At 38.0% G+C, this 26,866-nt stretch overlaps 1 protein-coding gene across 3 annotated transcripts in view; it reads left to right on the top strand.

The window, feature by feature from the left end:
* LOC149198367 (uncharacterized) overlaps positions 1-26,866 on the top strand; it is a 170,107-nt gene that overhangs the window by 107,700 nt on the left and 35,541 nt on the right. For all 3 annotated transcript variants that reach the window (XM_089406159.1, XM_089406158.1, XM_089406160.1), the window contains one exon: positions 20,330-20,473. In XM_089406159.1, coding sequence (XP_089262285.1) covers positions 20,330-20,473 — 144 coding nt within the window. The remainder of the gene's footprint in view (positions 1-20,329; positions 20,474-26,866) is intronic.

The raw sequence follows: 26,866 nt of genomic DNA, 5'->3' as shown, positions 1-26,866 counted from the left end.
ATCTTCAAAGTCAGGACAAGAAACCCATGGTGGTCTCATTGTTGACATCACAAGCCACCTAGAAGGAGAGCAAAAGGTAGAAAAGAAGAAGGAAGCGATTTGATGCATCTGATGGCTGAGAGTAGCTCGATTTTTGGATAAGACAAAGTCCTACAATATGTAGGATCAGGCATGGCACATTCGAAAAACAACCCACAAATTTGCCAGAGAACAGGCAAATGCTCAGAATGCACTATACTGAACACATCTAATGCCACAGGGCATCCTTTGTATTGTATTTCTAACCCTACACCTTGTCATTTCAACGTTTCATTTCTGTTTTAGGATTATATTTATTTTTTATGTTAATAAAATTGTTGATGAGCTTTTATTTCATGTACTTAATGTTATATGATGATTTTTGGATTATATTTGGATGGACGCTACTTATGTCATTCTGGGTTTTCTTTGGGTGCAGATTTTGGATTCTCATATTTCTTCGATGAAGCAACATGTCCCCAAGTAGAGCTAGATGTTGACCACTCCATGTCAACTACCCCATATCTGTACATCATTATCAACTATATGTACATTGGATTTTTGTAAACCCATTTTGCATTTTGTAATGTAAATGATCCTAGTAACACAAATGTATGTAACAACCTAGGTAAGTTTAATTTTCTGATGATGATTTCTATTCTAGGAGATTTTTTGTCTTATCGATTCATGCGTGTTTTTAAACACGGATGATCGACAAAGTTTTTCTCTCTGGCCTCACCCCAAAGCTAGGGTGGAATTTGTTGTCAGGATTTTAAATGAGTCCTAGTGTTATTTATCGAGTCTCTGTAAAAGTGATTTGGGAATAATTCTAACTATTTGGTTAGATTATTTTATTACAAGTCACTTAGTCTACTAGATCATATTTTTGTGTTGTAGATATGGGTAAATGTTGAGGGTCTATAACGAACGGTTGTTCCCCCTTCATGGGTTAGAAATGTAATATTTCATGTAAAAAAATATTTAGTGCATGGTCCTTCATAGTTAGACACCATGGCTAAATATTAGAGGGTTGGAAAAATTAATAATCTCCTCATGAGTCAATTAATTAAAATTTCTGGCTAAAATAAAATTAAATGCTAAAGCCAGAAATTTAATTAATTAGGTCCTAGGAAAAATTAAATTCTCCAACATTTAAAATATGTGGGTTTTAAAGTTTTTAATTTTTGGAGGTCCTCGGCCAAGGGAATATTGAAAATTTCAAGATATTTTGAACCCTTTGTTGATTTTTGGTAGCGTCGGATGTGCTCGAAGTCTCAAATTTTGCAGGGAGGCTTGGACACATGTATTCCAAAGACCTAGACAACGTTTTGGGAAATTCCACCAAGAGACAGTTTTATCAAAATAATTAATTATTTTTAATAGGTCCCTAAGTCTAAACTTAGGAAATTAAAATAATTAATGGGTATTAATCTAACCGTGGGTGTAACTTCTAGAAGACGAGGATCAAGCAAAAATGATCTTAGCCATTGATTAGCTTCTAATCTGGGTCGTTGAATGTCAACGAGAATATTATTTAAGGAGGCTTGAGGGTCATTTGGAAAACACACAGAGAGTTGATAAGTTAGATTGAATTGCTAAAGCTAGAGGCAACGTAGTGATTTGTAGTGATGATGCAGAGAGGAGCAGAGGGAGTTTTGGCTGGAGGATCTTCTCTGGAGCCAAGAATACTCAACAAAGAGGCAGAGAGACACACAGAGGAGGTAGCGCAGAGGCCAGAGAGGGTGACGCAGAGCCAGGAAGGGCTCACGCAGGGCCCATGCAGAGCAGCGCAAATCCTTCAAGCAGAAGTCTGAGATTTGCTGGGAGGCTGAAGTTCTGAGCCAGGAGGGTTGGAATCAACTCTTGAGAAGCAAATCGATTCCCAACAGAGGTGATGCAGGGCCTTAGAGGCTGATGCAGGCCCACGTAGGGGCAACGCAAAAGTAGCCGTGGAACTCATTGGTTCAACTGCTGGATTAGCTGGGACTTGCAATGTAGAGTGAGGTAATCTCAATAATTTCTTCTGTCGAGTGATATTCTCTGTACAGGATTGCCAGCAAGGCATCCAGAGATTGTATTTAGAAATAACTTCTGCTTAATAATAAAAACCTGCAGATCTGTTGTACCGGTTTTCCCGCTTTGGGTTTTTTCGGGGATGTTTGTCCAAAAACAACTGTCATTTGTGTTGTATCTTTCTCTAGTGTTTAGTTTCTTGTTTCAGCATATTATTTTAAATGGTGTAGGCTGCAGTGTATGTATTTCGATGTTTGCCGTAGAAAACTGCAAATAACTTGTTCATGTAAATCTAACAAGTAGGAGAAATATCATCAGTTGATGCAGTAGGGATTCCGGTTTAAGGAATTTTCACATGATATTAGAGTAGTGCAGGTGAGACAAGAAGAATAGTGCAGAGAACCTAGCGCGGAGCACAAAAGGAGATCGAAACAGTGGCAGGAGGTAGCAGTTCGAATCCCGGAGGGATTGTGCTGTCCAAGCCAGGAGGGTTGAATTTTCGAGGCAATCTCTCTTTGAGTGAGTCGACAGAGAGGAAGGGCTTCCAGATCGAAATCTTGCCGTGGCAGAGGGAGTAACACTGATCCTTAGCGTGAGGAAGAGTTGGTGGGATGTATTTTTTCGGCAGGCAGATTGCTGGGCTGAAAGACGTTAGAAGAGAGAGGAGAAGCAAAGTGAGAATTTTTTCTCAGTAGACTTCCCGCTAAGAAGTCCATTTTCTTATTGCAGCAATAGTAAGAAGCAAAGAGGAGTAGTTCGACATTTTCGTGGTAGAGATGGCAACTAGTGGGCTGAGAGATCAGGACAGGTTGGATGGAGCATCCAACTACGTCATTTGGAAGGCAAGGATGTCATTCCTTCTAGATGAGCATTCTCTCAAGACCTATGTCAACAATGTCATGGCTGTGCCTGCAAATCTAGATCCATCGAAGAAGTACCGAACAGAAACGGCGAAGGCCAAGAGGATGATCCTGGATGGAGTAAAGGATCACATGGTTTGTCACGTCGCTAGCAGAGGGACTGCTAAGGAGATGTGGGATGCCTGGCAACGCTGAATCAAGGATCTTCCGAGCAGCAGAAGATGTACTTAGAGCAGAAACTGAGATCTGCGAAGATGCAGAAGGGGGAGCGCATAGATCCGTTCCTCACAAAGCTTCAGGAAGCCTGGGATGAGTTAACAGTGGTGGGGTCTACACCTCAAGGATTTGAGTTGGTTAGACTGGCCCTCAATTCAGTCTCAGAGGAGTGGCAAGTCTTTGTCCAGAGCATCTTGGGTAGGGCGACTTTGCCAAATTGGGATGAGATGTGGGCATCTCTTAAGGAAGAGGAGCTGAGGAGAGACTTGGTCAAGTGTAAGCTTGATGAAAGCAACAATAGTGGGTCGAAGCCCAAGGAGGAGGAAGAAAATGCAGCCCTTGCATCCAAGGGGCAGTAGGAGCAGCGGAGGCGGAAGAAGGACGTCTCGAAGATCAAATGCTTCAGGTGTGGTGAAATGGATCACTACGCAACACAGTGTCCTCTCAGGAAGAAGGACAAAGACGAGAAGCACGATCTGAAGGCTGCATCTGCAAAGATCGAGGAGGAGTTTTCCATGACAATCGAGATACCTCCAAGAGGGAGGTGGGCTGATTTAGACCTGTAGTTTGAAAGAGCTACAAATGGGCAGGATCCTTGATGATGTAGGAGCATCTGACCACCCTTAATCAAAAATCAAAGTCAAAGCTATGGAGGGGGAGACGTGGACAATCATGTAAACCGGGAGCAAAATTCTGTTAAAACAGAGCTAATTTGATGGAATTGATAAGTCTCGAGAAGACTTAAATTAATGTAATTATCTGCCATGTATGTGTGTTGAGAGATTTAGGCGATTTGTAAGAGGAAATCGTGGATTTGAGATGATCCATGCTTCTGTAATTTCCTATATAAAGAGAGTCTGTATTGTGAGATAGAAGGAGCATAGACAGAGAGATATGATACAATGTAGTTGAAGGAGAATTTGTGACTAAGGTTGAATTGCCTTAGACTGTAACCAATTCTGTATATAATTAAAATATACGTGTTATGTGGATTTCTGTATGCCTGTGTACAATTTACTTACATAGTCTTTACTGTGAGTTAAATTCTGTGTTACGAGATTGTTGATCGACCATCGATCACTATAAGGGACGATGGCGATCCAGCGTTAATACGATATATGTGTGTGAGTGTTTAAATAGAGTGTGGTAGAGTTAGTCTGGGTGGAAATGCGAATTCCATCATAAGCGAACAAGCGCAGAGGGAGCCGTCGGATCGTTTAGATCGACGGATATTAATGGCGGAAGAAGAATAGTGGAGGAATAGATCTGGATTGACAAATCTGTTAGATCGACAGTGATCAACAACTACGGGGGAGAGGAGAGTACAGATTTCCTTGATCGTCGCTAAGGTCCCACACTAAATCCTAGCGGTTGATTTCATTTTCAAACTCTTACGTCAAAGTCAACCTCGGGGGTTAAGCTGTTTGGTAATCCGTGTGCTAGTTGAAGACCTGCAGGCCGTAGATTTGATGACCTCGTATATCCAACGGATATCGAGTCATAAAGTGATCGGACGTTAATCTCAGAACGGACCCGAACATTTATAGATTAAGGATTTATAATCCTTATCGGCTCCGTAAGGCCGGGTAAACGTCGTGCAAGATTCCCGTGCGATATTGCTACTGACCGTTGGATCAAGTGGGCTTTGATCAATGACGGAGATTGAAGCCGATAAGGCTTGAGCCTGAGCAGAATCGAGAAGTTTATGGATGCGGGTTTATTTTATTTGGGTTCCGGTTTTGTGCGTTTAGAGTGGGACCGACGTTCGTTGGCGGATTATGTGTTAAAGCGTTGTTTGGTGATTGGTCGGGTTTTTGTTAAAACCACCAATGTAAACGCTTCCGATTTGTATAGGTGGGCCATAACCCACAGGTTCACGTAAGGTTATTATGAAAATCAGGGAAATTGCCTTTAGCCGGTTTTTCCTGCATCAAAGTGGTATCAGAGCAGTGAAAGATTTCCTGCGAGCAGAAAGAAGATTTTGTGTGCGAAAGGAGGAGGTACAATTATGTTGAAGACTGGAGAGTTTATGATCTTTGTACTGTTGATAGTGGCAGCAGAGGGTGAGAAAACTTGCAGCCTAGAGTATGAAATGCTCATATGGTTCCACATAAGAGAGAACCAGGGAGATGCTGAAAGACTAAGCTAGAAGAGAAGCTTGGTGAGGTATCATGTAGCAGAGAAGGCTGTTATTGTAGAGGTATGTTGCAGCTCACAGAAAGATTATGAAAGCAGTTCCACTGAGGAAGTGGGTAGAATTGCTCTAGTATGAGGAGAAGCATATGACCAGGAGGTCATAAATTTTTGTGCCTCGGGAGTCTGAAGCAGGAGCATCTGACCACCCTTAATTAAAAGTCAAAGTCAGAGCTATGGAGGGGGAGACGTGGACAATCATGTAAACCGGGAGCAAAATTCTGTTAAAACAGAGCTAATTTGATGGAATTGATAAGTCTCGAGAAGACTTAAATTAATATAATTATTTGCCATGTATGTGCGTTGAGAGATTTAGGCGATTTGTAAGAGGAAATCGTGGATCTGAGATGATCCACGCTTATGTAATTTCTTATATAAAGAGAGTCTGTGTTGTGAGATAGAAGGAGCATAGACAGAGAGATAGGATACAATGTAGTTGAAGGAGAATTTGTGACTAAGGCTGAAATGCCTTAAACTGTAACCGATTCTGTATATAATTAAAATATACGTGTTATGTGGATTTCTGTATCCCTGTGTACAATTTACTTATATATTCTTTACTGTGAGTTAAATTCTGTGTTACGAGATTGTTGATCGACCATCGATCACTATAAGGATTGATGGCGATCCAACGTTAATACGATATATGTGTGTGAGTGTTTAAACAAAGTGTGGTAGAGTTAATCTGGGTGGAAATGCGAATTCCATCATAAGCGAACAAGCGCAGAGGGAGCCGTTAGATCGTTTAGATCGACGGATATTAATGGAGGAAGAAGAATGGCGGAGGAATAGATTTAGATTGCCAGATTGACAGATCTGTTAGATCGACGGTGATCAACAACTACGGGGGAAAGGAGAGGATGGATTTCCTTAATCGTGGTTGAGGTCCCGCACTAAATCCTAGCTGTCGATTTCATTTTCAAACTCTTATGTCACAGTCAACTGCGGGGGTTAAGCTGTTTGGTAATCTGTGTGCTAGTTGAAGACTCGCAGGCCGTAGATTTGATGACCTTGTATATCCAATGGATATCGGGTCATAAAGTGATTGGACGTTAATCTCAGAATGGACCCGAACATTTATAGATTAAGGATTTATAATCCTTATCAACTCTGTAAGGTCGGGTAAACGTAGTGCAAGATTCCCGTGCGATATCGCTGCTGACCATTGGATCAAGTGGGCTTTGATCAACGATGGAGATTGAAACCGATAAGGCTTGAGCCTGAGCGGACTCGAGAAGTTTATGGACGTGGGTTTATTTTATTTGGGGTCTAGTCTTGCGTGTTCGGAGTGGGATCGACGTTCGTTGGTGGATTATGTGTTAAAGCGCTGTTTGGTGATTGGTCGGGTTTTTGTTAGAACCACCAATGTAAACGCTTCCGATTTGTATAGGTGCGCCATAACCCACAGGTTCATGTAAGGTTATTATGGAAATCAGGATATTTCGTTTAGGCGGTTTTTCCTGCATCACTTGAGGAGCTCACCTCTCGGATCAATTCCTTGTTATAGGAGCCCAAATCAGTAGTAGCAAGTTGGACTAAATGTTAGATGGTGCAGAGGAGTGTTGGAGCGACAGATGCAATGGCTAGAACGCCAAGTCTGAGCAGTTCAGTGCAGAGTTGCGGTAGTGCAGGGAGGCATAGTGTAGTAGCAACAGCAAAGTAGTGGCTTCAGAGGGACAACATGGGACTAGCAACAATCAGATCTTAAGCATCGAGATGCATCTATGCTGAACACTTATTCAGTAATTTGGGATGTTTCTTCGTCGCTGATGCAGTAGCAACAACAGTTTGCAGTGTAGGGGCAGTTGGCAGTGGCAGTGCCAACGACAGCACGAATGCAGAAATTTAGGAGCTGTGGTACGGTCGCAGTGTTGACGATGGCAGTGTCAGCAGTAGTATAGTTGCAGCAGCGACGCAGTGGTTGGTGGATAGCGTGTCAAACATCAGCAATGCAAAGGGCGATGTTATGAAGTCAGGGTGATGCTTCAGCAGGGTACATTGCTAGAGCACATTCCTCGCTAAGAGGGAGTGTTGATTTCTGGTAGCATCAGATGTGCTCTAAGTCTCAAAATTTGCAGGGAGGCTTGGGCACATGTATTCCAAAGAACTTAAAAAGCGTTTTGAGAAATTCCACCTAGAGACAATTTTATTAAAATAATTAATTATTTTTTTATAGTTCCCTAAGTCTAAACTTAGGAAATTAAATAATTAATGGGTACTAATCTAACTGTGGGTGTAACTTCTAGGACAAGACGAGGATCAAGCAGAAATGATTTTAGCAATTGATTAGCTTCCAATCTGGGCTATTGAATGTCAACGAGAAGATTATTTAAGGAGGCTTGAGGGTCATTTGGAAAACACATAGAGAGTTGATCAGTCAGATCAAATTGCTGAAGCTAGAGGCAGCACAGTGATTTGTAATGATCACGTAGAGAGGGGCAAAGGGAGTTTTGGCTGGAGGATCTTCTCTGGAGCCAAGAATACTCAACAGATAGGCAGAGAGACGCACAGAGGAGGCAACGTAGAGGCCAGAGAGGGTGATGCAGAGCCAGGAAGGGCTCACATAGGGCCCACGTAGAGCCGTTAAGCAAAAGTTCGAGATTTGTTGGGAGGTTGACGTTTTGAGCCAGGAGGGTTGGAATCCGCGCCTGAGAAGCAAATCGATTCTTAGCAGAGGTGACGTAGGGGCAACGCAGAAGTAGCTGGGAACTCATTGGTTCAACTACCAAATCAGCTGAGACTTGCAGTGTAGAGTGAAGTAATATCGCTATTTTTTTCTACCGAGTGATATTCTCTGTACTGGATTGCCAACAAGGCATCCAGAGATTGTATTCAGAAATAACTTCTGCTTCATAATAAAAACCCTCAGATTTGCTGCAACGATTTTCCTACATTGGGTTTTTCCGGGGACGTTTGACCAAAAACAACTGTGTCATTTGTGTTTCTTGTCTATTGTTCAGTTTCTTGTTTTGGCATATTATTTTAAATGGTGTAGGCTGCAGTGTATGTATTTCGATGTTTGCCGTAGGAAACTGCAAATAACTTGTTCATGTAAATCTAACAAGTAGGAGAAATATCATCACTTGTTGCAGTAGGGATTCCAGTTTAAGGAATTTTCACACCCTTAGGCCATAGTAGTTAAGTCAAAGTCCAATTTTTGTGGCAATTAACTCAAAATAATCATTTTTGAGTTGATTAAAAGGAAATTAAAAGTGAAATTCGAATTTCCTCAAAAAGTAATTTTATTTCAATGGTGATGATTAAAAGATCATTTGATCTTCATCAACGGTTGAGATTGCTTTGACAGGGATCAAGCCAACTAGCCGTTGGAGATTTTTCTATAAATTAGAGGTCTCTCTCCATTATTTGGATCTGATTTCTTAATCATGCACTTGCTCTAAGAAAACTCTTGTAACTTTTTTTGGTTACTAAAACGCAAAGACTTTGGGGTTTCAAACTATGGTGTTCCTCTTTCAGATTTATGTGGTAATATTGTTCTTAATACTCTGCTGCTTTTATTTGCATTTGCTGGTTAATAGCCTTTGAGGATTGATTTGTGCACAGGTATCTTGCACAGATTTATGGGTTTTTAAAATGTCATTTTGATTTGATAAAAGTTGCAAGTATCTCTATTTCTTGATAATTTTATGATTATTTTGAATCTTTGTTAATCTAACAATCAGATCTAAGTGTGCAAAAGTTATCATTCAGGATTGGTCGTTTGGGGAAATCCTCAGTTGGATCAACTGACATTTAGATTACAGAATCGAAAGAGCCCATTGTTTTTAATTTCTGAAGTCATCTTACAAAACAATTTATTTGTAGGGTTTTTCTTGGCTTGTGCCTCTTTAAAATTTCTAATTTATTTCTAAATTTGTCCAAAATTGTTTAAATCTGGTTAATAGAGGGCTTTGATCTGTTAGATTTGTAGAATATTATTGTAGATTTGTAAATATCAATTTTTTTGGTTTATTGGGGTTTTGGGTATTTCATATTTTTGTATATACATGCTCTGGGGTTTTCTATCTTTTGTTTGTGCAGGGACAGATCCGAGGATTGCATGTGATTTTTGTGGATTTCGGAGACAGATCTTGGCCCCAGAGGGCATCTCCATTTTGTTTGCAGGTTGAAGAGAAATCTCAAGAAGATAGTGGACAAATTTTTTTAGGGCCTCGAGGCCCTGCGTTGGCCATCTTCAACCTCCTTCTCGGCCTCCCTTTCTTCATTCTTGGCCTCCACCCATTGTCCATTGCAGCTACCTCCTCAGGCCTCTCATCTTTGCAACGTTCTTAACCATAATTTTCTCACTAAATTTTTCTAAAAAATTCCCAAAAGTTTTAATAATTTTTTTAGCAAATTTTTCTCAATTTTTTTTTGAGTTTGACATTTGGAATTAGAGGATTTCCAGTGATTTGGGCAGCATACCTCCACGTGTCTTCAAGCCCCTAAGGGTTGACTGGTGCACACCCTTTAACCTTTCTTCATTTCATTTTGAAAGCAAGGCTAATACTGACATAGGTTTGCAATTAGCTGGAGTTTAACAACAAATTTAATTTACATTTTTTATTGCTGTACAATTGCAAAAATATAATTACTTTCGGAAAAATTTTCATGCCATTTTCTGAATATTATTTCACAGCTATTCAATAATTTGTTTCAGAGTTTTTAGATCAAATGCATCAGTAGATGAGAAATACTTAAACTCAGAAATTTTCTGAATTGTTAGTTATTAGTTTGTCATGCGAAGTTTCTACTGTTATACATAGAAGAAATCTGAATTTTGCATGGTTATAGGACTGTTGGTTTAGAATATATTGCTGACATTAATATTTGATTTAAGAGCATATTACTAAACTGATATTTCATTGATGCAATCTGAGTTTAAACACTTAGTCTAATTTATGAAATACATTTGTTTTTACATGCTCATGCAAGTAGGACTAATCTAGTTTTACTATGCATCTAATGATCTTTGATTGAGTGGCTCATACAAATGGATTTCTGAATTTATAGTGTTTTATTTCCAGCATTTTACATTTCAGTAATTACTTGTGCAAATTTTACATTTTACATTGCTGGTATAAGTACCTGTTTTCACATTAAGATCACCATTTTTCTGAGCCTTAAGTTAAATAACACTCATAGCATAACTCATAATAATTCATATTTTAAGCCCTCATTTAACTAAAGTTAACCAAGTCCCCGCATTTCACATAGCTTTAAGTTTTGCATCTGCATGTAAGACAATTGAATCTTTCAGCAGTAGTTTCCCATCCTTTACTTGGACTTTATTTCCTTTGCAAGATAGTTGACTCCACAAGGCACTGGTATCATTCTCCTCATATCAAATTGAATCCTGCGAAATTTTGCGCAATCTAAACAAGTATTGGTTGTTTAGCTGTGTCTCCCGAACTGGTTGGTTCCCAACTAGTTTTCATTCATCCCATTTCTATTGGGACTACCCCCATTAGTCTACTAGAGGGAGACAACTCAAACAGAGTGATTGGGGATCAATGTGACAGCCCCTGATCTGAGTCGTTGTCGCGGTGCCTAGACATTTTGTGTGACAATATGACCAAATACCATAACCAAGTTGTCAACATATAAAAATTTAAATAATTGCGTACCTGATGAGTGAAGATTCCTTACTGAAGTTTACGGTGTTGTGACGTGATTGCGCTGATCCGGAACCGCTACCTTCAATAAGGATTTGGGGACGACTCTCCATCCAACCATAGGCTTAACTTCTCAGTGTATTTCAGCAGCTGGCCACTCCCGAGCCCTCAACCAACTTACCACTGCCAATGGTCTATTCCCTCCAATATTTCCTTCCTCAAAAATGAGTGAATTAATGCTTGCTTCTTCTTCCCCCTTCTCCGCCATTAAATAGAACAAATGGCTCTAAAAATCGTAAGGGGATTGGAAAGGGATCTACATGTACACCATCCATGTGTCCATGCCAACTTTTATTTTATTTATTTATTATTACATTTTCTTCGTTGTTTGTTATTTTATCTTTTCTTTGTTATTTGTTGTTTTATTTATTTATTCATATATTTTCTCTTCGTTAATTGTTAGTTTATCTATTCTTCGTTAATTGTTATTCTATTTATATTAATATTATTTTATTTACTTTATTATTATTATTATATATTTATCTATTTATTAATATTATCATTATTATTATATATTTATTTATTATTATTATCATTATTATTATTATATATTTATTATTATTATTATATTTATTTATTAATATTATTATTATTATGGGATATTACATACTCCCCTTCTTTAAGGAACTTCGAGACCAATGGATAGATTGCCCTGGTCAGGAATCTAGTCCATGGCATTGCGGTGCCTAAATTTCTTCATTGTTCAAACTTCATATAGTTTGAGATCTTCCATTGTACTTGTGTATGATGAATACCTCCCTAGTTAAGAGGGAGTATTGGATGATGTAACTAGGTTTAGTCTTCATTTAATGTATTTGAGTCATCTTGTAATGTACTTGTCAAATGAACAAAGAAAATAATTTTTAATTCTTAAAGCATGGGTTTCATGCTTGGGTCACCTTGTTTTAGGTCAAAGTCCCCATTGAGTACTTCTAGGATTTATTCTGAGTCAATAGATTCGTTGTACTTTTAAAGAGACCCTTCTTGGGCTTTTGAATCATGTAAAAAGGTTAAGTATTTAGTCAAATATGATTTATGTAACCTCCACACCAAGTCGGCCTAGAAGAGATCAAGTTGGCCCAAGGACCCTAATTCGACCTCACATGGAGCCTATAAATACAAGCACATCGAATTCATTTGGAACACACTCTCTCACAAGAAGTTCTATATATTGTAGCTGGGAAAAGTGCGAAGTCTGTTGCTCAGAAGCCAAAGAAAGTGCGAGTTGGGTGGAGCCTAAGGAGAAGAAGAAAATCGAAATTTTTGGTACCTCTCTCTTTGTTTCGTGCCCTAGATTAGGAGATCGAAGTCTTCCATGTTTCACTATTGTCGGATGTTGCCAGTTGCCAGAAACTACTACCTTGTCGAAGTTGCTGGAAAGGGGTCGAAATTCTGGGAGGCTGGCTTGGTGTGGAGGGAATGTCTGGTCTTGGTCTAGGGTGAAGAGTCTCAAATAATACTATTGAAAGGAAGAATTTCTTGACTGGGTTTTCCCCTCGAGGGGGGTTTTGCCTTGGCATAATGCATATATCTAGTGTCTATTGTTTTATGTGATGTTGCTTTGGTAATTGCTTGATGAGCTAAAATAAAGAAGATATAAAGAATCGTAATAACAAGAAACATCATAAGTAATTATCAAGAATAAGAAAATCTTTCTACCTTTCTGATTTTCTAACAATGTGGTCCAAGTGCATCATCATCATCGAATAACTGGGACACGAGCAAGCCATGGGTGGTGCTGAAGGATCCCATGGTGTGGCTATCTGCTTCCTGTTAGGGTGGAGGCCCATGGCTCTCAACACTCACCCTAGAATTTCCATTATGACCCACTGGAGGGATTGGATCCCGTATAGGGAGACCAAACCCCAAGATGAAGACCCACCTGCAATCCTGTATAAGATCCAATGTGTCTCCTCACCTTCCAGTATAACAATTCATTAGTGCAATTGCGCAAATGAGCTTACAAATAATGGAACCAAGTGGACACTTCATAGTGGCATGCCCTTCCATAACGGGCTTTAGAATGTACAAGTGTCCCTAGGCTAAAGAGGGAGGTTAATCAATCACCCTATTTGGTGGTTTCAACCTTTAAGGGAATGACAGGTCCATGGTACATCCGTCAAATGGTAGCTGTCATGTGATATAATGATGGAATTGAGTGGGGTAGCAAGGGGTGGCTCCAAGCCACATGCCATGGTACAATCACAACGATAATGAGGGGAGCCCACACATGGGTATATGGATGTAGGTGGGAGCAATCATGGTACATGAGTTACCCTGGCCTTTGTTTTTCCACCCTTCTTCATATGCCTTTTGTTTTTAATTGTTTTTTCTCTCATTTAATTGCTCGGGGTTGCAGAGAATGAGAGCATGATGTGGATGATATAAGAATGGATACCCCCTTAAAGCTGGTTAGTTCATCGCCCACTAGGGGTTGGGACAATCATGGGTTCTTCAATGATGCAGGGGGCTCACATAAGGGGCCCTAGGAACTAGGGTGATGGCCATAATGATAGGGGTAGAGCTCATGTTTGGCTTTTGCCCACGTGCTAAATTTTTATGTCTCAACCATCTTTTGCATTTTATGGTACATTTCCTGTTGTAAGTGGCCAAATTATGCTTTTAACTTTCTTTTTAGCTGCATCAACCTCCGGGGCATCGTTTCAGGCCTGACCCAAAGTGTGGACAAGGGGAGGGGGAAGAGGAGGATAACTCCTTGTGGATCCAATGGACAAATGTGGACATTGATGGGAAATATGTGAAAAGGGGTTATAATGAGTGGAGGGGAGTGATGCATGTGGTGTCGGGAAGCGGGACCATACAACCAAAATCAAGATTTCCTATGTAGTGCCACTCTTAAAGCTAATAGCCAGTAGAGGAGATCCCACGAGACTAAGATATAAGACTAACCACCAAGTTGGACAAGGGGACAAGAGTACAGACCAAACCCATTCTTTCCGCCGGATCCCCCCACTAATCCATGTCCCGGTGTGTCCATTATAAGCAAGCAAAACTACCCAATTACATAATGAAAAGCCAAACCTTCAAGATTGGAAGGCCCACCTTCATACATATCATCATAACAGAATGGGCGAGAGGGCACATAATGGCTGGCTCAGGTGGCAAAGATGGTGGCACATTAAGCTATCTGGGGCTGCAAGGGGTTGCTGGTTGCCGGTTGAAGACAATCTAGGAGAACAATTTCTCCTATGGGTGTCACCCACAATCTAGGAGGACAATTTCTCCTATGGGTGTCACCCACTGGTGGTGGATAATAGGACCTGTTGACCACTACGTGTCAACGACCCATAGCAGTATACCCCTTTTTTTCGCAAAAGGGATAGTGCCTGATCGATGTGTTTGTGCCGTCTAACTATCATCATCAGCTTGATCATCATCTCATAATGTAAACCCAGTCTGCATGTGTATAATGTAAATAATCTCAGCAGATCCGTGTTGTGTATGTAATTACCTAGGTAAACCTACTTTTCTGGTGACGATCGACATTCCGGGAGGTTTTTTTTGTCTCACCGATCCATTCTCGGATGGTTGGCAGAATTTTCCTTTAGCCTTACCCCAAAGCTGGAATGAATTTTGTCACTGGGATCTTAGGGGAGTCCTAGTGTTCTAGATCGAGTCTATGTAAAAGTGATTTGGGAATAATCCTAACTATTTGGTTAGGTTATTTTATTACAAATTGCTTGATCTACGAGATTATATTTGTGTCACAGAACTGAGTAGTCTATGAGGTTCTTTTGCAAATGGGTTTTCCCCTTGAGATGTAAAAAATGTGAAAATCATGATGTAAAGTGTCTTGAGGGTTGGAAAAATAATTTATCCCCTCATAGGTTAATTAATTAAATTTTTTGGTCAAAAATTAATTAAAATCCTAAGGCATAAATTTAATTAATTCTAGGTCCTAGGTAAATTTAAATTCTTCGAAGGCAAAATTTGTTGGTCCTTCAAAATTAAATTTTAAGAGGTCCCGGGACTAAGGTAAATTGATTATTTTGCTAAATTTTATGCCTTTGGTCTCTGGGGTTAAGTCAAAGTCAAAATTTTAAGGAAATTAATTCAAAAATTTAATTTTTGAATTAATTAAAATGCATTAAATTGAAAAATTCGGATTTCCTCAAGAATTATAAATTTTGACGGATGAGATTAAAAGAAATTTTGATCCTCATCAACGGTCGAGATTGCTTTGATGAGGATCACTCGAACTAGCCGTTGGAGGATTTATCTTTAAATAGGAGGTCATTTGTCAGTTAGTGATCCGATCTTTTGATCGTGTGTTAAGCGAAAAGCTCGTGTAAACTTTTTTTGGATAATAAAGGAAGACTTTGGGGTTAATTTTTGCCGGTGTTACTTTTCATGGAAACACTGTAAGATGTGTCGTTTTTCATGTGTAAATTTTTTTTAGCCATTGATAATAGCTTTTGAAGAGTGATTTGAGTACAGGTGTCTTGCTCAGTCGCTGGGGTTTGAATAATAATCTAAATTCTGAACGTAACAGCAGGTATCTCTATTTGTCTAAATTTTATTATTGTTTTCTCGCTCTATGTTGATGGATGAAATGAGTTTTGCAGGAAAGTCTTGATTTTTTAGATCATCGGGCATTGGGGTAAGTTCTCGGTTGAACTAGTCAACTCTCGATCCGTATTTTCTGAAGAGCCCAACTTAATTTGATCCTGGGCTTATCATAAGATATTTTTTATGGGTGATGCATGAAGGGTTTTGAGCTCAGCACCTCCTTTAAAATTCAAATTTATTTATTTATTTTAATTTGTGCTAAATCGATAGATCTGGTTGTTGAGAGCCTCAGAGTATCAGATCTGGGAGCGGAGATGGACTCACACTCCCTAGATCTGATAGATCTTCCATTCATGTACATAGATCTGTGATTAATTTTCAGTTTTCTGACTTGGGTTTTCTGGGTTTTAGTTTTTTGGGTCATTGTGTATATCATTTGGGTGTTTCTTGTTGTTTTACAGCTACAATCTGAAGGAGAAAACTGTGTAGAGTCCAGATCTAGGACCTGGAGGGTAAGATCTGGATCTCTAGGGTTCATCAACATCATTTTGCAGGAATATATTTCATGGTCCAGGGGTTTAATTTTTTTTTTAATTTGGAAAATTTTTAAAGGGCTTCACTGATAAATTTGAAACAGAAGTATAACGTTTTGATGAAGGTTTTATGGAAATTTCTGGGGTTTTTTGAGTACCATGTGTCTAGGTTTATTGTTTTGCTGGTTGGGTTTTCGTCTCGTTGCAAAATTTTGATTTTTTTTTACAGGACACTCGCTGCCCTCCATCGCTGCCACCAAACCCTGTATTTTCTCATCCTCTGGCATCAAATTCGTTGCTGCCATTCTGCCTGCAATTCGAGTGTTCATTCCCTCACCTGTTGTCCTCATCTGGCTCCCCATCGCTCTATCCTTCACGCAGTCTTCTCCAGCCCTCGCTGCTGCCCTCTCTCCAAACCCTCGAAACCCCTGCTATCGTTGTCCCTCATGCAGATCTCTCCTTACGTCGCTCGTCCAAGCATCCGTCTTGCAAACAAAAGATCAAAGCGGCATTTTCCTTCACGCAGATATTCCATATCTCCTCGCTCTGTCCGCGGCTTCAAAAACTGCTTCGATCCAGTTCTTTGATCCAGCTCTTTGATCCATACTTCACCTGATCTCTATACACTGCCTGCAAAACCTGCATATTGCCTCCTTCATGTAGCCTTATCCCTCTGCGGCTTCAACAGCTGCAGCCGAAATCCGACTCCTCGCTATCTCTTCTCCCCTATGTCTAAGCCCTCGTAGTCTTCTGCCGTCGAGTTCCTCCCATCCTTCTGCCGTCTGGACCTGCAAAACTCAAAACATTCAACTTTTATTATCATTGTGATATATGCGTTAGGTTAGTTATTTCTTTTTATTTTATTTCATTTGTATAATCGTAGGAGTTAGGGTTGTATATATATATATATATATATATATATATTTTGTATTCAACATTTTGATTTTGTTTTGATCCGTTTATATTTTGACTTTATTTGTTTTCATTTCATTTTTTATTTTGTAATGTATGATTTTTGTTTTATGATTTTAAAATTTTAAAACTTAAAAATCTAAAATATTTAAAATTTACAAAATTAAAAAAAAAATCTAAAATCTAAAACATTAAAAAAGTTCTTTATTTTCTTTGGGACATTTGATTTAAATTTTTTATTTTTGTTACTTTTTTGTTTTATTTTATTTTCTAAAAAATCCTAAAGAATCTTAAAAAACATTAAAAAAAATTAAAAAATTAAATTTTTTTCAAACTTTAAAAATTTCTAAAATAAAAAAAATGAAATAAACTAAGTAAATTAAAGGAGTTGAGCTTTAACATTAAAATTTGTTAACATGGCCTATGACCCATTAAAAATTCGATTCATTAACCCTTTGATTTATTTTACTTATTCATTTTTCACATTGATGTTATTGCCTAATGAATAATTAAAACACTAATCTAAAGTTCTTTGGTGTTTCTGATGTTAAATGCTAAATCTTAAATTTTCATGATTCTTCTATGGTCAAGGTGCGATAAATGTTTTAAATCATATTGATTGTTGGAGAAAGTTAATTAAATCTAGATTTGGGCAGTTAATGAAAATCATTTTAAATCTATAATCTCCTGAATGTTAAAGTTTTGGGCATTTACATTAATTGTTCATAATCATCGCTTTGCCACATCTATAAGTTTTCTTTGGATGACTTATTATTACTTAATCTATGGTTAATTCAATATAAAAGGCATTGGTCTATAATCATTTCTATCTTGTGGTCGTGTCTTGGTTACATTAGCATTTAATCTATTCATTTGAGTTAATCGAGATTCATTTACTTTCGTCAAGTTGTCCATCATTAAAATCTCCTAGAATTTGTTTTTCACAGGCTATCCTCACCCATTTACCTAGGGACTACCCCCCTTGACTTGTCTAGGAGAGAGTCTAAACGGAGTGAGTAAGGATTTAAGAGTGACAACCCTTACTCTGACCGTTGTCGCGGTGCCTAGACACTTTGTGCGACAACAGGACCTATCAAGAAAGGAAAAGAGGGCGCACCATCAACACTAGAGAAGCAACGCTACACCTAAACACACTCCAAAATAAATTACCACAAAGATTAAAAAATAATTCACTTATTAAATTGACACACAAGCCCATTGATTCTTTAACATCCATCATCAATTTGCATCAGCATCCATATTAACAAAATCTTCAAGACAACATTCTAATTAACCATCTATAGCATAACCAAAATGTAGACAGTTTTCTCCCCCCAGCAAAGTTTACAATGAAATGTGTTTCTATTATATAAATAAGAGATATAACAACCTTCACAATAGAAAAATGATATCCTCCTAGATCTAGCCTAGAAAAACATGAAAAATCATTATCTCCTCAACTAACAATATAATAAAAGGTGGTTACGCACCTATACAATCATGTTCAAAATGAGAGGGGCAGGAGGAAAAAGATGACTAATAACCTCCTCAAATGAAGCCATAAACTTCAACGATCAAAGTAACCACCTCAACCACTAAGTCATCTTCCTCAATGGAGTGAAATAGGCCACACATGTGGCACGTGTGGGCGGCTCTGTAAAGAATGCTCATAAAAGTGTGCTAGTATGTCCTCCAAAGGTGTAATGACCTCCATAAAGTGTGCAAGCAACCCATCTTAAGGTTCCAAGGCTTTGTCACAGATCCCAAAGCTTACATAGAACTTGATGTAGGTACATAGGTTTTGATGCATGTACAAAAATCCCAATGCAATTGTCATGGATCTTAAAGCAAGAGCGTTTTACTCAAAAAAGCATTTATTGCATCTAGATATGTGTCATTAAGTGATTGATCATAAATGTCATCTTTCAAATAGCTCAATGACTCATTTAACTTGTACCCTCTTTCTAAATTGACTAAGGCACGAATAACATTTACCTCTATTACATGTGAAACCCTAAGACAAGAAGTAGTTTTCAGGACATTAAGCAAAGGGTATGTGTAATGATGGATGATATGACTAGGCTGGTAACTTCATGAGTTGACTTTTATAGTGAAGTAAGGTTTGTTAAAGCTATTCATCCACATGAATGCCTTTAAATATGAGGGTGCACTTTTTGCAGGGCTACCATTTCCTTTACACTGTTTCTTACTGCCCATTTGCTTACCTTTTTCTTTATTTAATTTGTCCCATTTTCTTTAGATGTGCATTTTTAAGCATGCGACTTGGAGCATTGGCCTCATATCGAGGTGACATAGTTCAAGCTTTGTTATTTGGCTTTTGAGTTTCTTTTGCTGCCTCAGCCTCAAGATTATATCTCTTAAGATGAGGCTTTTCTCATGGGACTATGAAACATGAACATTGTTATGATATATGATGAAGCAACTGTGAGCGGGGCAATGCAATATCTGTATTGAATAATGGGGAAAATTGAAAAGTTTATAGTATGATTTGGGATATGGACACACTTCCCCTTCTTAGGCCATTAGTAGTACAACTCAACAAAAGAGTGACAACACTTATTTGTTGGAGAATATGAGCCCACCCGGGGAGAACCTGCTAGGAGACACAATTTTACAGTTTTATGAGTGATTATTCAAGCAGTCTAATGGTCATCATGTCCGGGACAAATATAAAGAGTAATATAATCGAATGCAAACAAAACATAAGATATATCAATGCATGGTACAATCTGCATTGAAAATATATGATTAGGAGAGTTAGTTGAGCAAATGTAGGGAGCATCTCTAGCCAATTTCATGTGGAACACCATTTATCTCATCTATGGAATTGTTGATTGCGATGAAAATCACAATTGAAAAAATCATCTAGTTATTCCTACATGTCAATGGATAAGAAATACCATGGCTTTACATTGAGGCCTTAGTTGGATATATAGTTTTATATTATGTATTTGTTGACTATTTGTTTTATTGGCTCGTGTATAAGGAATGGTCAAAAATCACAAAGAGATATACTGAAGATAGTATGTAATACAAAACTGGTTGTTAAGAAATGGTATAGGGAAGTGGTTGATTTGCTGTCTTAATAATATGATTCAGTTTATCGGTAAAACCTAGCCATTTTATTTTCAAATAAATTATGAAAAATAAAAAATGTTAAAGTTCATGATCTTATTCTGATTTGTTTTCTCACACATGCGGGATTGTATCATTTGATGGTATTCCTAGTGGGATTGCAGTTTCTAGAGTAATCTAATAACAAATTTGTGGATCTGTTTAAAAATGTTTGCTCTATAACATCTTTATATGCAGTGGTACCAAAATTTGTATATCTAATTGAATTGGCTTTCAATTGTAGGTCCTTTTCCAAAATGATTCCCTGGCAACATTGCTTGCACGTATAATAGGTATACTTGGTCCAATAGATCCAGAGATGCTTGCCAAGGGACAGGATACACACAAATATTTCACAAAGAACCATGTATTGTATGAGCGGATTGAGGTTTGTTTATTTGATCCAGTTGCATTATATACTACAGGTTGCAATGATTCTTTATTATTGATTGAATTCTTTAGGAAAACAAACTTTATAAACTAATTTCGTCACTTCTAGACCAAAAAGAGGATTTGCTATGTTTATCATTATAGGTTATGCAATGATTATGATGAACTCTAACATTTATTTCATACTTTTTAACAAGTTTGAGTGATGCATAGTCAAGCAATGACTGAGTGGAAATGGGATAATTAATGTTCCCTGTTATAATTTATCAATGTCAGTTCTTTTCTCTGATCAATTTAATCATGAATGCAAAAATATCTAATGGGATGTTTACGATATTGATGCCTGAAAAGGGGAAAAGAAGGCCCTTTAATGTTAGATGGTGACCTCCACATGTTTTTTGTGCCTCACAGCAGTTGGGCCCCATTGTGAGTGGCTGCTGCTTATGTTTCATGTTGGCAGACCATGCAATGGAGGCATTGATATATGACTGCGTGGCATCTAGTGGTGTATATCTTATATGCCCCTCCCTCATTCGAGTTATCATTCTCATATGTTCCTTCATGTTTAGGAATTCATTAAGACTTCTGAAGTGTTTGGGCACTAGTATGGAAGTGTCTTTTTCCATTATTGCATTTTGCATTAATTGGCATATTGTTGGGTTGTACTTGTGCATTTATGATGAGGATTGTGGAGAAGTGCAGCACTCCCATTTTCTATGCAATTGATCTACATTTGTAAGCTGTTTATACTTTAGAGGAGATTAGTTGACATCTATAGACAGTGTATTGCATGTGAAGAAGACAACGTTATCTAATTACGGAAATAATATGGTGATGTATTGCCATTGTGCAATTCTGCAAAGTACGGTCCTGTTGTCTATAAGTTTTTCCTCTGGTCCATTGGAATTTGGACCATGGCCTTGTTTTTGAATCAAATTATTATGAATCCACTTCCAAATCTTAAGACCATAGTACAAGAGGGAAATCCATTATAAACAAGGTCAACATATAACATCTTACTCAATCAATCAAGGGGAGCACAGCTATTAAGCTCTACGGACTCATTAACTTGCACCCTTAGAAAGCAATTCTGATTTTCTCATCCATCTGGGCTCCCATAAGAGACTTCATTTGTATAATCAATGACACTTACAATTATCACTACCTTATAAACAGTAATAGCTCATTAGTAACTCCATAAGCTTTTTACTAGGGCCTGTTACCTACTTAGATACAGGGGTAACCATAGGAGAATTTTTTCTGCCATGATGCAATGTTACAACCAGCAGCCTCACATGCTCCTCAGATAGCAGCCCTTTAGATGACTCACTCATTATTGATCAGCTCATTCACTTGATCAGCCTACTCATCCAATGAAGGTGGGTCTGCATCACATTAGCCATTGATTCATATGAAGTGTTTACATATAATGTTTAGGGCATTTAAGTAAGGATCATGGGTTGAAGTAAGATAATGGATCATGATGCTTGGAATTTATACTTTGTTAATTTTTCTTTGAACCTAGTCCTCGACAATTCATTGGCCTAGCAGATTACAGATCTCAGATTGCAGATCTATTGAATAAATGCACAGCTGGATTCCTAACACAATTTGCGGAAGCAAATTTATACATAACTGATCTCAATCACAATGACGCAAACATATTTTTCCCAATCAACAGTTCTTCATTAAATCTGAAATTACCTAGGCTCTTATCCCGGGATAGTGACCCAACTGAGAAAATCACGGATACAAAATGCTCTGGATCTGATCCAATAGATTAGGCCCTAGATTGGTCCTCGATCTCCTTGGTTGATTAGGACCTCCAATGCTGTCCTACACTTCCTTGGACCCAACCCTCTAGGATGGAATTCCTTCTCCACTCCATCTAGTGGTGCATCTCTCAATGTCTTGTGCTGTCGTATGGTATGCCTTTCTCCTCTCCTTAGCATTTGCTTTTATAAGATTACATTGAGCAAAATCTTTAACTCTAATCTCCAAAGTGATTGATGACCAAATTAGATCTTACCTCACTTGAGATTAACGATTGAGATTAAATCATAATCATTAAAGTAATTTACTTTACTTTTACTAAGTTTGTTTAGCTTAATTAGTCAACATAATTAATTAGGTGCTTTCCTAAGTTAAACTTAGGCTAAGTTACAATAGGGACTTGTTCACACTTGAGCAAGTTTCCTAAGGAGAACTTGGGTGACTACTACATGCCTAGACACTGAGGCCTGTGCAGAACTACCTGCCTGAGCTACAAACATCAACATACTTGTTGACTTATTTGACCTTGGTGGTCATCTTTTCCTTCTAGTAAAATGTAATCACCCTAGGGATTTTGTTTCACCATCCAAGAGGGGCATGAAAGGGAGGCCTTGATAGAGATAACGTGTCCATATTCTTTGATACGTAACACATGCCATCTATCCCTTTCTCTATAATTCTTTCTTTTGGGTTGGTTGTTGTTAGTCGCTCATATTGGTTCCTTGTTTGCCTCATCTTATGAGAAGGGGTTTGAAAATGCCCAGTGGTTGATGTTGTTGCAAGGAAAAAGGAATAAAGAGCAAATGCCAAATGTCAATATGCAAAATAGAGGTAGGCGATGAATGTAAAATCAAAGCTAGGATAGCTTGAGCTCTATCAGATAAGGCCATCACCCCAATTCCATGCATATCACACTTATCAAAGTATAAGGGATTTAATGGAAACATCTCGACCCTTATGAGCAACAAATTGCCCATTCTAAAAGGGGATTTAAATGAATTTAATGATATCTTGATTAGAAAACCAATCAAAGCAAAAGTAATACGGCTAAGTAAGGGGTGGAAAAATAAAGGTTGGGGAAAAGGTAACTCAATTACAAAGCACTTCCTTTGCAAGGGTGCTCATGGATGTTGGTCTTGCGTAGCCCATGCATAAGACTATGAAACCTCACAACAACTCCATCCATGACCATATCACTTATCACTTAGACCTATTAATTGAAAGGGTTGACCTAGGAATTGACCTAGGGATTTTTCTTTCACTATCATTTGGGAGCACCTAATAGGGGTAACAAATGATCCTCCCATACTTAAATATGGCAACTTGTGTAAGGTCTTAAGCTAGTGTGACATTTGAAGAAGATACTTAATATGATACACTTTCATGGTTTGAAGTTGAACATTAAATATGGTCCACTTTTTAGGCTTCAATAACTCTTGTACGCATGTTAGTTGGTTGCACTTGATTCCTTGAGCCCATGCTTGATGATGATTCAAACATGGTCATAATCCTTTTAGAGGATGTTGATGATGTGTCTCTTGCACTTAATGATGATGGTACACATCCTTTGTGTTGAAATATGTAACTAGGTTCTATGTACTATTGATTTCATATATTTGATGTAAAAGAGAAAGAAAATTTATTATTATTATTTTATAGCATAGGTTTCATGCTCAAAGTCAATTTGTTTTAGGTCAAAGCACCCATTGTGTGCTTCTAAGATTTGTCATAAAAGTCAAGGAGTCAAAAGAGTCATTGTCATATGTAAAAGACCCTATTGGGCATTTTGTATCATGTGAAAAGAATTTTTTGAGTCAAAAGAGTCAAAAGTCTCCCTCCAAGACCAAGTCAGCTTGCAAGAAGACAAGTCGGCTTACAGAGATGAAGTCGGCCTCATTAGGGTTGTTCGAGCCTCATAAAAGTGTATATATACAATAACATTCGACCTCATTTGAAGGGCATCCAAGCAAGGAAGGAAAGCGAAGAACAAAGGAAGGCTAGAAGACAACAAAAGAGCCGAAATCTGAACCTCTTCCTATGCATCTCTCTCACATGTGCGAAGGTCTAGGGCATCATTTGTTGTAGCAAGTTTTAAATTGCAATCATCAAAAGGAGCCGAAGTTTGGTGTCAATAAGATCAAGTTGAAATCTGAAATACTAAGGAGAAAGAAGCACCCTAAGTGAAGGAAGAAGAAGGCTTATTTTACCATCTTTTAACCCACACGTGTGAATTGGGGTTTCTGCAGTAAGGCCGAAATCTGTAGTCAGAATTTGCAGGTTCGCAGTTTTGAAGTAGTTTGACTTTTTGAAAGAGAAGCTCATCTAAAGGGAGGTTGACTTGGTCTTGGAGGGGTCTTTGTCTTGGGTCTAAAAGGTATTGGAATTCGTCATTTGAAGATTCTATAAGAAGAGAATAATTTCTTGTGGGTTTTCCTCTCTAGGAGAGGTTTTGGCCTTGGCTAGCAACCTACATCTTGTGTCCTTATGTACTATTGATCTTCATGTTTTGGTAGTTGTTTGATGATAAGAACAACATAATAAGAGCATAGGAAGAAGCTAATTACAAGTATATCAAGTCAAAGTAAAAAGAACATCACAAGTAGTTATCAAAGAAAAGAGGAATCACCCTAACCTAGCTGCCTTTGATTTCTCAACATGGTATCAGAGCTAAGGTGACAAGAAGAGGCAACTTGAAGATCACTCAATTGAAGAAGGATACGTAAGGGCCAAACACCAGAAGAAGAACATCAAGGAGGACTAGTCAAAACATCACAAAGACTTTGTCATCTTGAAGGAAGAACTCTTGGAAGAAGAAGACCTCAAGAACCCTGCCTCCACTCAAAGAAAGGACTCTACACATTTGAAGTATTCTTGGAAGCCTCCACATTCTACATTATCAACCAAAGGAAGCAAGAAGAGAACTTCATCATCATCAAAGAAATCAAAGTGATCTCCCGCATATTGAAGGATCGAGCATATATCAAACATCTTTGAAGGAAGAAGAACATCCCTCCTTATCTTGAATAAGAAGCATTGCTATTTTGAAGAAGAATGATTATCCCTCCTTATAAAGCTTATAGAAGACATCATCATCAAGGAAGCATCTAGTGAAAAACATCATCACCAAGGAGGCATCTTCATTTGACAAGTAAGTACTTTATATTTCATGTCTAAACCTACAAACCAAATGACTACTTTTTGCAAGGAGAAAAATAAACTTGTTTGGACATCTAACTACCTTGCATGGAAGAAGAGAATAGATTTGATCCTCATACAAAATGAAGTTATTGAATATATCAAGGGCTCGATCACCAAACCTCGACAAGAACATTCTCAAGCATTATCAAAGTATATGAAAGGAGAAGTAAGGGCTCAAACGATCCTCGTTGAATCGATCAAAGATTTTGTCATTCCCTATGTAGCAAAATTGAAGACATCAAAAGAAATATATGACAAGTTGGTGGAGTTGTTCTCTGTAAGTACTACAGGGGAAATAATATATTTAAGAACCGAACTATACAAGATAAAAATATCAAAGGAAGAAGGTGTAGCCTCATACCTCGTGAAGTTATCTCAAATAAGAGATCAACTACAAAAGCTAGGAGAAACAATGTCAGATCCAAAGATGACCACTCTTGTACTCAAGCACTACCAGATGAATGGGGCAACTTTGTATTATGCATCTATGGAAAGGGAAACTACACCATTCAATGATCTATGGTCATTATATAAGATTGAAGAAACCAGATTAAAGGCAAAGAATGATGTTGGATCAAATGAGCAAACAAAAGCATATGCAGGTATGACATGGAAGAAAGGGAAGTTTGGAAAGTTTCAACCTCGAAAATGATTGCAAAAGAAAATCAATATGTCTAAGATTCAGTGCTATGAATGTAATGAATATGGGCACTTCAAAAGGAATTTTCCTAAACTCAAGAAGGGCAACAAGAACATGAAATAAAGAAGTGAAGCCTATGTGATCGAAGAAGTAGATGAACAAGAAGAAAAGAAGTCAAAGAAAGAAGAAGTGAAAGAACTCTACTATTAAAAGGTCTCTCACACATTTAGTTTATTTTCAGTAAATAGAAGTTAACAAGTCCTAGTAGGAAGCATTAGAGTCATGATAAGATGCATTATAGTAGAAATTGAGATGGCATCTTTCTAAAAGCATGGAAGGATAACTGAAGTAGTAGTGTATATGGTTGGAGCAAGTCATCTAGCAAGATAGAAAAGAAGCCATAACACCTCATCATCATTAGAAAGAAGCATTTGCAGAATGAGGATCATTAAGATCCTCCATTGGAATCTTTGTTAAAAAGATTCACCTCTACTTAGAAGAAGCAAGTGTCACATTTCACCTAGTGTGGGATCTATAGTTTAGAAGGATGAAGGTATGGTGACAGAGAAGTGCAACATGACAATTTAGTTGAAGCATTTTCATCTTCAAGCAAAGAAAAGGTAAGCTGCTAAATGAAGCTTAGATGATCTCTTGAAGGAAGAGCTATGCATATATTTGCTAACTTTGATAGATGGATAAAGATAGAATGGTTAGAATGCTCTATCTCATGAGCATGATTGAAGAAGAAGGGACTCTTATGAATAATAGATGAAGGCATAA

This window comes from Pinus tabuliformis, chromosome 2_2 (genome assembly GCF_031772625.1).
Source record: "Pinus tabuliformis cultivar Carrire ecotype Pingquan chromosome 2_2, CPIR1, whole genome shotgun sequence".
NCBI classification, from domain to species: Eukaryota; Viridiplantae; Streptophyta; class Pinopsida; order Pinales; family Pinaceae; genus Pinus; species Pinus tabuliformis.
This window is presented reverse-complemented; position numbering and strand designations above follow the sequence as displayed.